General features: G+C 42.8%; 1 protein-coding gene across 1 annotated transcript; it reads right to left on the reverse strand.

Moving 5' to 3' along the window:
- Nucleotides 1–1,901: 1,901 nt before the first annotated feature.
- Nucleotides 1,902–2,717, reverse strand: LOC309554754 (olfactory receptor 1468-like; the record flags this gene model as incomplete). The annotated part of the gene is made up of 1 exon (XM_082256456.1): nt 1,902–2,717. One exon carries the CDS (start codon nt 2,715–2,717, stop codon nt 1,902–1,904), a length of 816 nt encoding a protein of 271 aa, XP_082112582.1.
- Between the last annotated feature and the right edge of the window lie 10,915 nt (nt 2,718–13,632).

Raw genomic sequence — 13,632 nt, forward strand, 5'->3', positions numbered from 1 at the left:
AAACAGGATTCAAACTATGTTGTATCACCTATATAAACAGGGAATTGATGCTATAAGTTGTGGATATGTGTAAGAATAATTTTTGTTAGAACATCTCGATGGTCAATACATACCACTTGGGTCTTCATATATACCAAGAAGAGCTGTGCACTATTAAAATCCGGTAAGGTTTACCAGAAAGTAAGAGGATGCTTGGTTTCAGGTCTCCACATGTTATAGACGGAAGTACTTAAAAAATGTAGAAGAGAAAAGAGCCATAGTACTGTTAATCAGTGGGCACCACAGTGATCAAAGCTGGTTCAGTTGAAACCCCGAGGGGGGATTACCAGGGTGTAATTATTGTAGGAAAGAATAGAAACCTGGGATATATAGAAGTATAATTAGATACAACAGAAAAAAGGGGGATCCCAGAAAAAAGGGAAAAGTATAGTAGTGTAATCCAGAAATATCATTACCTGTAAAACAGGGATAGCCACACAGTGAGAGGTCATATAGGTCAAAAGTTTATGGAGTAATTATAAATCCAGTGTGGTAAGTATTTATATGTATTACAGCATGATCATCTAGTATATGGAAATAAAAAGGAAAAAAAGAAAAAGGGGTAATGATGTATTGACAATAAACTGCCAGAGTTTGCAACATGTATATGATTACCAGGGCAGTAAGTACAAGAGGTGAGAATCTATGGTCCCGAGTTTAACAAGAGTAAAGAGAATGAGGAACATATTGAAACCCAAAGCCATGGAATGTAACACCAAAATGTGTAGAAGATTATAGATAAGATAAAAGAGTATGTAGAAAGCCCAAATCTCATCAGCGTATACATGGCCATAAAATTCTAGAGATGTTGCAAACTCTGGCAGTTTATTGTCATTACATCATTACCCCTTTTTTCTTTTTTTTTCCCTTTCTATTTCTATATACTAGATGAGCATGCTGTAATACATATAAATACTTACCACACTGGATTTATAATTACTCCATAAACATTTTACCTATATGATCTCTCCCTGTGGGGCTATCCATATATTACAGGTAATGATATTTCTGGATAACACTACTATACTTTTCCTTTTTTTCTGGGATCCCTCTTTTTTCTGTTGTATCTAATTATACTTCTATGTATCCCAGGTTTCTATTCTTTCCTACAATAATTACACCCTGGCGATCCCCCCTCGGGGTTTCAACTGGACCAGCTTGGATCACTTCCGCAGCTCTGCCGGGTCTCCCAACGTCACTTCTGGTTTACTCAGCTGCCAAAAACTGACAGTATTCAAAAATGCCGGTTTCGGCGTTTTGAATACTTTGAAGTACAGTGGAGGGGTTTGGGGTCTTTTAGACCCCAGATCCCTCCATAAAGAGTACCTGTCACTGCCTATTATTGTCACAAGGGATGTTTACATTCCTTGTGACAGCAATAAAAGTGAACAGATGTTTTTTTTTGTGTAAAGTTTTAAAAAAATTATAAATAAATAATAAAATAAATAGGAAAAAAATAAAACATTTTAAAGTGCCCCTGTCCCCATGATTTTGCGCACCAAAGAAAACGAATACTTAAGTCGCGCTTGCATATGAAAAAACACTGATGCTGCATCCACCTAGGTAAGTATAAAGGGGGAAAAGCATTGAATCCCATACATTTCCTTTAAGTGATTATGTAGGGTACCCATCACTGAAGCAGACGTATGACTAGAAAATAAAGCTCTTCCAGTTTCATAAAAATAATTGGAGGAACCAAAGAATGGTTGCTGCTGCTTTATGGTAGAATATATATTTTGGGATGCCAGTGTTTCTAAGATACTTTGGAATCTATAAAAAAATATATAAATAATGTATTAAAATTACTTTTTTACCATATTACTGTGTTTTAAAATTACCTGAGAACTAGGAGTGAATTTTTATTAAGGGTTTTGAATATTTATCTTTTGGTTATGTAAAACATTGTTTACAACTTCTTTGATATCTTTATTCCTTAGGCTGTATATGAAAGGATTTACAAAGGGGGTAAAAACAGTGTACAACAATGATATCATCTTATTGGTGGTTCGTGATTGTCCTTCCTTTGGAATCAGATATGTGGAAAGTAGGGTTCCATAAAATATAAACACAACAGTGAGATGGGAACTACAAGTGGAAAAGGATTTGAGTCTTCCAGAAAAGGAAGGTATCTTTAACCGAGTTACAACAATATAAGTGTATGAAACTGCTATCAGAAGGAAGGGGAGTACCATCACAGGTAAGCACAACAAGGTGGCTTCAATTTGAACTGTGGATGTATCTGAACAAGAAAGTTCCAGAAGAGGATTTAAATCACAATAGAAATAGTCAATAACATTCGGTCCACAGAATTCTAGTTGACATATGCTAAGTATAAAAATGGATACCAAAAAACAACTCAACAGCCAGGATACAAGAACTAATTGAATGCAAAGTGTTTGTTTCATAATGGAGACATAATGCAGAGGAGAGCAAATGGCTAGATAGCAGTCATAGGACATCACTGTCAGAAGGTAACATTCAAATGTTTCTATTGTGCCAAAGACATAATATTGAGTGATGCAACCAGAAAAGGATATGGAGGTCCGCTCATGTAGAACAATATTTAACATGTTAGGAGCAATATTTGTGATCAGCATGATGTCGGATATAGAGAGTTGGGAGAGGAAGAAGTACATGTACATAGGAGAATGAAGGGTCTTGCTGTAATATACCAGCATGGTGATCAAAAAGTTTCCACATATTGTTACAATGTATATAATATAATATAAGGATATATATAATATATGTATATAATATAATAAGGATGAAGGTGAAGAGCAGCAGATTATATACAGCCATGCTCTTAGATCCCTTGAAAAAAAATGTGATGACATGACCTTCATGTGCGGTCTGTGTGACATAAGAAAATAAATGAATAGCATAACATGTATTTATTATAGCAACAAAAAAATACAATTGTATGTTCACTTTGAAAAATGAATGAAAGCAAATAAGATGAAGTTGTATTTACTGTCAATGCCCAATCAAGTTCAAGAGAAATTTTTTAAAAAATAGGATTTTTAGTTGCACATAATTGGTTGATTTAGGTTAACACGGCTTCATCCTATTTTGTGAGCTCAGTGAATATTCCCCTTGGTAAGTGAACAGTTTCTATTCTTTTAACTTTTAGTAATACACTAAGCTATAGAATGTAATATTTGTCATAATGATTATAATTTTAATCAATAAGAGCATCACAGCTTAATTAATGTATCCCAAAATTTTAAAACATGTACTTACTCTATTCACTAATGATATCTGATGAAAATCCATATGTGCAAAAATTTTAATTATGTACAAATAAAGCAGCAAAAACACAATTCAGATTTTATTTTTTGGAATTATAACAGAAAATTGCAATTAAAAAAATATAAATGTAGTTAAAAGTTCAATATCACATGACTTGTCTTCATAGGAGTTTTTTTGGGCAGTATTTCAATTTAAGATTTAAAAAGACAAACACAAATGAGTTCATAAATGGAAAACAAATAGAAAAAAAAAAAAAAACTAGTGAGAAAATAATAAGTATTGTATACATCTATTGTACATTTAAAGTGTATCAATAAGCCTAGTTGTTCAAATAAGAAACCCTTTTTCACCCAAGCATTTATAGAGTATACTGTGTAATTCTTTGCAGATTAAAGATTCCATAGAGAATAACCAAGATCTCTTTGGATCCTTTCACATGGCCGCTCCGTGTGAAAGGTCCGCTGCGGGACTTTTTTTTTCCACGGAGCGGATGACATTTCTGTCATCCGCTCCGTATGTCCGCATATCATCCCATCCGTTTGCGGATGATATGCAGACATAATGTAAGTATATGGCACTGCGGATGTCAGCGGATGACACCGCTGACATCCGATTTTCCTTCCTTTCCGTTTTTCACACGGAAGGAAAAATGGGGTTCTGTTCCATTCGTAAAAACGGAACAGAACTGACAGGAGGAAAATCGGGTGTCAGCGGATGGTATTCCGCTGACACCCGCAGTGCCATTCACTTACATTATGTCCGCAAATCATCCGCAAACGGATGGGATGATTTGCGGACACACGGAGCGGCCGTGTGAAAGGAGCCTTTGGGTTTATGTTTGTGACCTTGATTTAAAAAAAATAAATAAAATGAATTTCATAATATGTTATTTTTAGAAAATGAAATACTATAGTAAATAATTGCTCATAGATAGCAATATAACATTTTAAAGGAAACCCTCCACTGCTGACCTATGTTGTCCTTGTTCTCAGGCTTTCATGGTGATCCAATAGATTCAAAGCACAGAATCTCCCGGTGATTTTTTCTATGGAATTTTTACATAAGGCGGGGCACACAATAAAGAAAGAAGCTCAGGATGCAATAAACACCTAAAGTCTGGAGCTATCACCCACAGTACTTATTCTTTGACCTCCGAAATCCTAAAATCTCAATCCAAAAGAGCATCTTAGCAATTGCAGGTGGCAGATCATTGGTGGCATGACAATCAGTTCAGCTCTGCATTCATTATTACATTGTACATTCTGTACTACTCTGGATGGGGAGTCAATTTGCCAGTCAAGTTCATCCACCCCAAACTCACTCATCCATGTCTTTATGGACCTTGCTTTGTGCACTGGTCCAAATCATTTGGTGGAGGGGGGATTATGGTGTAGGGTTGTTTTTCAGGGGTTGGGCTTGGCCCCTTAGTTCCAGTGAAGAAAACTCTTAAGGCATCATCATACCAATAAATTTTCGACAATTTCACGCTCCCAATTTTGTGGGAACAGTTTGGGGTTGGCCCTTCCTGTTCCAACATGACTGCGCACCAGTGCACAAAGCAAGGTCCATAAAGACATGGATGAGCATGTTTGGGGTGAAGGAACTTGACTGGCTTGCACAGAGTCCTGGCCTCAACCCAATAGAACACCTTTGGGATGAATAAGAGTGGAGACTGCGAGCCAGGCCTTCTCATCCAAAATCAGTGCCTGACCTCACAAATGTGCTTCTGGAAGAATGGTCAAACATTCCCATAGACACACTCCTAAACCTTGTGGACAGCCTTTCCAGAAGAGTTGAAGCTGTTATAGCTGCAAAGGGTAGGCCAACTCAATATTGATCCCTACGGCCTAAGACTGGGATGCCATTAAAGTTTATGTGCGTGTAAAGGCAGGCGTCCCAATAATTTTGACAATATAATGTATGTATAACGTGATATGTTTTTATCAGGACATATATAATGTCGAACATGTTTGATTTTAACTGTAATATGAAATACATTTTCTGTTGTTTTTTTTTTTCTTTACAGATTGTTATCAATTTCATTTGGTACAACTAATTCCATGGGCAAATCTTTCTTTTTGGTTCCTTCAAGTTTTAGTTTTAGGGAGTTGTCATTGTCTTTACATCTGTGGCCCTCTTTTTTCTTTTTTGTATATGTTCACCACTATTAAACTCTTCAGTTTGCTGTGTTGTACCACAACCATTGGCACTATTTTAGCACATGACACAACAATTACATACATTCCTGCTCGCTGCTGCGCTCATGTCTTTTACACACTACTCCACCTGAGGGGTTGTAATTCGGCATCTTTGCCCTGAGCACCGTATAACCTTCAGGGAGGGCCGTGGCCTGGACATGGAGGAGTGAGGCAGCAGGACACCGGAGCTCTGATTTCACACCAGTCAGCTGAGCACTTACCGAGGTTTGGAACAGCTGATTCGGGCACACAGATAATGTCCCAACACAGGAGACTCTCCTCCCAACCCCCCAGAGCCGCAACACCCCACCAGGGAAGTATAGAATCCTTCTACCCCGAGGCCAGCGGGACACATGGAGACACAGCCAAGATGGCGCTGGAATGGGGAGCAGACAGGACACGTGCAGAAGCCATCTAGACACATCAGCAAATAGCTGCATCCCTCTTTGCCTCTCACCCCTGTGACTCGGCACCCCCTGTGTCCCCCTGCTCCAACATTTCTCAAAATATGGGGTCTGACATGTCGGACATTATAGGGGATAGAGACCTTAAGCAACATATGTGGTCTCTCCTGACTAAGGATGACCTGGAGTGATTTTCTAACAGGGAAGAAAAAGCATTTAAACAACATGTAAAACAGATACATCACAGTTGGGCAACAGATTGTAATCTCTTGAACAGAAATTTGAGGAAACATTGCCTGCCCTTCCACAACTTAAAGAAAAGTGCATGCAGCAGGACCAATGGATAGACACTTTACTGTGCCAATTAGGCAACCGGGACCAGTGCATAGTTTGAAGCCGAGTCCTACGTGCGGACCGGAAGTGACGCATGGATGACGTCACCGGAAGTAGTTGGAAATGATGCCGCGGGGACACACAGAGGCCAGGCGAGGCGGATGAAGTATCGCAAATGCTTCAAAAGAGCTTCTGGTGGCAAGAAAGCCTGTGGTGTGGGCGGGGATAGACCAACCAACCAATTAGGATCTTTTTGAAAAAACTATAAGAAGGATAGAAGTAAAACCAGGAGAAAAAAAAGAAGAAAGAAACACCGGAATTCCCATGGCATCCCATAAATGTAGGAGATCCAATATGCTCCATGGCTATACAAATAGCAAACAATAAAAGGTCATTAACACAACATATCTTTAAATTAAGATCATAAATGAATGTGAAACACATAAAATTGGCTTAACAAGCCTATATGTGACACTACACATTATGATCATCAATAAATAAATAAATACCATATATAATACACATATACTTAAAAACCTACATCTAAAATCTATAAATACTCATGTGTAGAAAATCTCAAGTTTATATTACATTATATAAATGCATATAAAACCATTTTATCTTTGCATAAATATTAAAAATTAAATTAAAAATATAAAAATAGAGCAAGAGAAAATAGTTTAAGATACCGCTCAACAGTCCCTAATATCCAAATCAAACTAAACTGCTAAACTGTTGACCTCCAATTCTTCATTCAGACCATTGGGCGTCAAACAGTTAAATTTATAAATCCAATAAATTTCTCTTTTACATAGCAGAGAGAAACGTTCGTTATCAGTTAGGGTACTTTTAAGAACCGTCTCAATTGCCATGACCTCAAGTTTTCTAAAGTCCTTGTTATGCTTTTTTAGAAAATGGCGAGGGACACTATGTTTGTCGCACCCCTTTTGGATAAATCTACGGTGCTCCCCTATGCGTTTTCATAAAGTGCGCATGGTGCGCCCCACGTAAATTAATCCACAAGGGCACCTCAACACATAGATCACATATTCAGTAGAACATGTGATAAATTGCTTAATAACGAAGGTGTCCTCTTTATTGACAATGGAATTACATGCATGGACTACTGATTGACAGGTCAAACAACCTCATTTCCTACATTGGAAAATCCCAGTTCTATTATCAAAATAGGACCTGATATCATAAAGGGCCCGCGATTGGGATTTCAACTTACTCGGGGCTAAAATATAGTACGTGCCCATTTAAAGGTTCAGTTGGCTTTCTCAGATTTCAGTTCCAGTTGGAATCCTGGAAGCGGATCACTTACTAACTTCATATAGGTCTCCGCGTCCGCCAGGAGACGGCTGGCCTCACAGAGATAGTCAGTTTTGTTTTGGACTACCAAGCTACCCCCTTTATCAGCCTGTTTAACGATAATGTCCTTATTGTCTGTAAGATCCTTTAGAGCTTATTTTAGAGCTTATTTCTCTATCCTGCTTAAATTGCCTCGAAAGCATCCCTGGGCGATTTGCAAAGTTTGCTGAGATCTCTATATACAGCTTGATAATAGGTTTCGATATAGGGACCCTTGGACTGTATTGGATTGAAGGAGGAGGTGGATTTAAAACTGCTGAATCTAATATCTGGAGCCATAAAAGACGTCATGGGGTGATTCTAGGGTATGGTTATCGGACCATAATTCCTCCAAGATATTCAGAGCCTGTTCATCTGATATAGCTGGAGAACCAGCCCCAGGAGTCTGAGATAGAGGAGGCTCTATTGGGTCAGATTTCGACTTATCAACCTGATTATTGGCATAATGCCTTTTGATCGTCAATTGACGAATAAATCTATTAAGTGTTTAAGACCCAGTGTATGCGAATCTGACGATGGGCCTATAGGAGGAACACTCCATCTGGAACAATAATCCATTTGCTCGGTCTGTCGTCTATTATGGACGATATATCGATGATATTGTTCTCATTTGGAGTATGGGCGTAGATACCTTTGGAGCCTTTGTGGCCCACTGTAACGCCAACTCATTGGGTGTCTCATTCACATCGGTGGTTGATCCCAATGAGTTGGTGTTTTTGGATCTGGTCCTTTCCCACGATGGTCCATCGATCACAAGTAGGAATCACATGTGTCGCATGCAGGCCCAGTCACTGGTGGTGAAGTGGTGCTGATCCGCAGAGCCACTGACCCATGCATATTGCATCTGAAACTCCACTATCGCCCGCTGCTGCTCGCACAGTCTCTCCAGCCTATGTAAGGTGGAGTTCCACTTGGTGGGCATGTCGCATATGAGGCGGTGAGCAGGAAGGCCAAAGTTACGCTGCAGCGCAGACAGGTGAGCAGCAGCAGGGTGAGAACGCCGAAAGCGCGCACATACGGATCGCACTTTCAGCAGCAACTCTGACATGTCTGGGTAGTTTTTAAGAAACTTCTGCACCACCAGATTTAGCACATGCGCCAGGCAAGGGATGTGCGTCAAACCGGCTAGTCCCAGAGCTGCAACGAGATTTCGCCCATTATCGCACACCACCAGGCCGGGCTTGAGGCTCACAAACGCAACCAGTCATCAGTCTCCAAAGCTTGTGTGCGGTGTGGGGTTTGTCACCCAAACACATGAGTTTTAAAATCACCTGCTGATGTTTACCCTGGGCTGTGCTGAAGTTGGGGGTGAGGTTCTTTTGATGACCGGATGTGGGGGTGGTAGAAGAGGAGTAGGAGGAGGATGATGCAGAGTAGGAGGAGGAAGCAACAAGAGGCAACGAATAATGCCCTGCGATCCTCGGTGGTGGAAGGACATGCGCCAAACTGCTATCCTCCTCAGGCCCAGCAGCCACTACGTTTACCCAGTGTGCAGTTAGGGAGATATAGCGACCCTGGCCGTGCTTACTGGTCCATGTATCTGTGGTTATGTGGACCTTGCTACAGATGGCGTTGCGCAGCAAACACTTGATTTCATCCTCCACTTGGTTGTGCAGGGAAGGGACGGCTCACCTAAAAAAGTAGTGGCGGCTGGGAACAACGTACTGGGGGACAGCCACTGCCATCAGCTGTTTGAAACAGTCCGTCTCCACCAGACGGAATGACAGTGTCAGGGTTACCTGATCCGAGGCCGAGGTGCTGAGAGGGCTCCCCTTGCGGCTCAGTGCGGCACACCCCTGGAGATGGTACAAAGGGTGTGGCGCCCCAAGTGGCACGGGTTACCAGCTGCAGGCAGGTAGGTAGAACCAGAGCAATCCGAGAGCGAACTGGAACAGGCTGGAATCGCAGCAGGGTATGAGTCTTCAAGGCTCTGAAGCAGCCGGGCTACCTTGTGCCAAGGAATAGTCTCTAGTAGCGGAAACCGTGGTACAAGCCGAGGTCATGCACAGGAGACAACCAGAATAGCCGAGGTCTTGAAGCAAGCCGGGGTCATACACAGTAGGTAACGGAAGCAAGGTCAGTGGGAGAAGCCAAGGGTCAAACCAGGAGCAGGAGATCAAACAGAATCAGGAACAAGCCAAGTCACAACAGGAAATCCAAACAGGAAACAGGAAGCACAGGAAACACAGGAAGCTGAGAGATAATCCAGCAATGAGTCTGATCCTATGGCCACCTTTTATAGGCCATTTCCCTGACAGGCCAGCAGAGGGCTGTGTCAGTTGAGTCAGGAGCATCCATTTCTATTACTGGCAATGTTGCCAGTTCTCCTATGGCCATTTCCCTGACAGGCCAGCAGAGGGCTGTGTCAGTTGAGTCAGGAGCGTCCATTTCTATTACTGGCAATGTTGCCAGTTCTCCTATGGCCATTTCCCTGACAGTGCCCCCCCCCGAGGGGCAGCCTCCGGATGCCCAGACGGGCCAGTCTCTCTGAGTGTCTGTTGTGGAACTCCCGGATCAGTCTAGGAGCGTGTACATTATTTGCAGGCTCCCAGGAATTTTCCTCTGCAGAATACCCCTTCCACTTGATGAGGTACTGGGTTTGTCTACCCCTCTTTCTGCAGTCCATTATGGCCTCCACTTCATACTCCGCTTCACCCTCCACCAGGACTGGAGGAGGGGGTAATTCATGCCTACCAGAAAAAGGGCTGGGTACAACTGGTTTTAGCAGAGATACATGAAATACTGGGTGAATTTTGTAGGAGTTGGGTAAAACCAGTTCGAAAGCCACAGGGTTGACCTCCCTTTTGATCTCAAAGGGTCCAACGAATCTTGGACCCAGTTTTCGGGATGGGCAGGAAAGTTTCAGATTAGCTGAGGAAAGCCACACTTTGTCCCCTCTTTTAAAGGTAGGTTCATTTCTTTTCTTTTTATCATAGAACCTCTTGTAATCCGTTTGTGCTTTCTGGACGGCCTCCTGAAGGAATAAGTAGTTCGTCTGAATAGAATTAATCCGGTCTTGGACTGCAGGGACAGATGCTTCCGGAAGGGTATTGGGCAAAAAGGAGGGATGGAACCCATAATTCGCCCAAAATGGGGACTGGTTAGTGGAGGCATGTACCGAATTATTGTATGCAAACTCCGCACATGGGAGAAGGGATATCCAGTCATTTTGGGCAAAAGTACAGAAACAACGAAGATACTGTTCTAGCGTCTGGTTTGTTCTTTCTGTCTGGCCATTGCTTTGGGGATGGTAAGCGGAAGAAAGACATATTTTAATGGACAAGGTCTTACAAAGATCCTTCCAGAATCTGGAGGTGAACTGTACTCCTCTATCGGAAACAATATTATCCGGAAGCCCATGTAGTCTGATTACTTCCTTGATGAATATTTTTGCTGTTTCTGGGGCTGATGGAGTGCCGGTCATGGGCAGGAAGTGGGCCATTTTGGTCAGACGATCCACTACCACCAAGATGGTAGTAAAACCCCCAGATGAAGGTAAGTCAACAATAAAGTCCAATGAGATCATCTTCCAGGGTTGCTCAGGGATGGGTAGAGGCCTTAACAGACCCCAGGACTTGGTGTTGGACCCCTTGTTGCGCTGACAGACAACGCAGGAGCTAACATAAGACTGGCAATCCTTCCTTAAACTGGGCCACCAGAAGGAGCGTTGGATAAGCTCAAGGGTCTTTCGTACACCAAAATGTCCGGCCAGCTGATGGTCATGGAAAGTCTTTAGAACTTGGAGCCTGACTGGTTGGGGAATGAAAACTTTGTCCTGGTGCCAAAGGAACCCGTCTCGACTCTCCAAGGGGGGTATTTCCGTGTCCGCGTACTGGGTGGATGCCTGTTTAATTGAGGATTTTAATTCTGGCTGGATCAGGAAAAAATGTTGTGCTGACAGAATAGTACTTGGTTCCACAGACTCGGGGGCATCAGGGAACATTCGGGAGAGGGCGTCTGCTTTCCCGTTCTTGGAGCCTGGTCGGTAAGTTATGTGGAAATTAAATCTTGAGAAAAATAAAGCCCACCGGGCCTGTCGTGGTCTCAGACGTTTAGCGGCCCTCAGGTATTCTAAATTTTTATGATCAGTGAAGATCAAAATTGGGTGGGCGGCACCTTCCAATAAATATCTCCACTCCTCCAAGGCGGTTTTAATGGCCAACAGTTCTCGGTCACCCACATCGTAATTTCTCTCTGAGGGGCTCATCTTTTGAGAGAAAAAGGCAATAGGGTGAAGTAGGGCCTTAGGTCCTTGGCGCTGAGACAATATGGCTCCTGTGGCTATTTCTGAGGCGTCTACCTCTAACACAAAGGGTAAAGCCGGATCTGGGTGCTGTAAGACTGGTGCAGAGGTGAACAGTCCTTTGAGTTTGTCAAATGCTGCCTGAGCTTCTGGGGACCATTTGAATCTGGTCTGCTGGCGAGTCAACTGCGTAATCGGTGAAATGATAGCTGAAAAGTCTTTTACAAATCTTCTGTAAAAATTAGCAAATCCTATGAATCGTTGAACACCCTTCTTGTCTGAAGGGGCTGGCCATTCAAGGATAGCTTTCACCTTTTGTGGGTCCATTGCGATTCCCTTGGTAGATATAATAAGACCCAGGAATTGGATGGAAGTCTTTTCAAATTCGCACTTTTCTGCTTTAATGTATAAACCGTGCTTCCTCAGAGTCGCAAGGACTTTTTTCACGTGAGCTCTGTGGAGATCCAGGGTAGCAGAGAAGATGAGGATGTCATCTAGGTAAACGATTACGAAATAGTCCAAAAATTCCCGGAAAATATAGTTTACGAAGTGCTGGAACGTGGCTGGGGCGTTACATAATCCGAATGGCATAACTAAATATTCAAAATGTCCGAACCGGGTCCTGAAAGCCGTTTTCCATTCGTCCCCCTCCCGGATACGAACAAGATTGTAAGCTCCCCGTAGATCAAGTTTAGTAAAGAGCTGGGCAGTTCGGAACCTTTGGAAAAGTTCAGGGATGAGGGGAAGTGGGTATCGGTTTTTAATCGTAATTTTGTTAAGTTCCCTGTAATCCACACATGGCCTTAGTGAACCATCTTTCTTCCCGACAAAAAAAATTCCAGCTCCAGCGGGGGAGGAAGAAGGGCGGATGAATCCCTTTTCAAGGTTCTCATTAATATACAGTCGTAAAGTTTCTAGCTCAACCTCAGATAACGGAAATATACGTCCGAAAGGAATCTCGGCACCAGGAAGCAGTTCAATGGGGCAGTCGTAAGGCCGATGAGGTGGGAGAACATTGGCCGCCTTCTCATCAAAAACATCCAAAAACTCGTGATAGACTGTAGGTATAGCCTGACCGACATCTGGAATTGATTGGATGGTTGAACAACTGGCGGGACTGCTAACCCCAGGAACGAAGCAGTGTTGCAGGCAGTAGGAAGAGGTAAAGGAAATCTCCTTCTTGGCCCAGTTAATCTGTGGATTATGGGCTTGCAACCAGGGAATTCCCAGGATGATGGGGAACATGGGAGAGCAAAGGATGTCAAAACAAATGAATTCCTGGTGGCCAGAGTTTGTTATTGTGAGGATGGGCTTGGTTTCCTGGGTGACAAGTCCAGAACTGGGCAAGGAACCATCGGCCAGATGTACCTCAAGTCGCTGACGTTTATTGCAGAGGGGTACACGGAGTCTTCTTGCCAAAGTCAAGTCCATAAAACAGCTGCAAGCCCCCGAATCAACTATGGCTAGGAGCCGGACCTCCTCTTCCGCCACCTGTAGTGAGACAGGAAGAACGAGATGAGACGGAAAAGATCCGGAAACTTGGAAGTAAGGGCTTTGCGGGAGGAACTTACGGGGTCTCACGGGGCAGTTTCGTAGGAAGTGTCCAGACCCTCCGCAGTAGAGACAAAGATTGGCGTGTCGGCGGCGTTGTCTTTCATCTGCACTTAGTGAAGAACGCACTTGGCCGATCTGCATTGGTTCATCCTCTGCATGGGTAGCGGGGAAAGGTGCTGGTGTTGGAGTGAAGTGGTAAGGGGCCCTAGGCAACATCCAGGTTGGGCGAGAAGTCTGT

This window comes from Pelophylax lessonae, assembly GCF_965119305.1.
Source record: "Pelophylax lessonae genome assembly, chromosome: 4".
In the NCBI taxonomy this organism is placed as follows: Eukaryota; Metazoa; Chordata; class Amphibia; order Anura; family Ranidae; genus Pelophylax; species Pelophylax lessonae.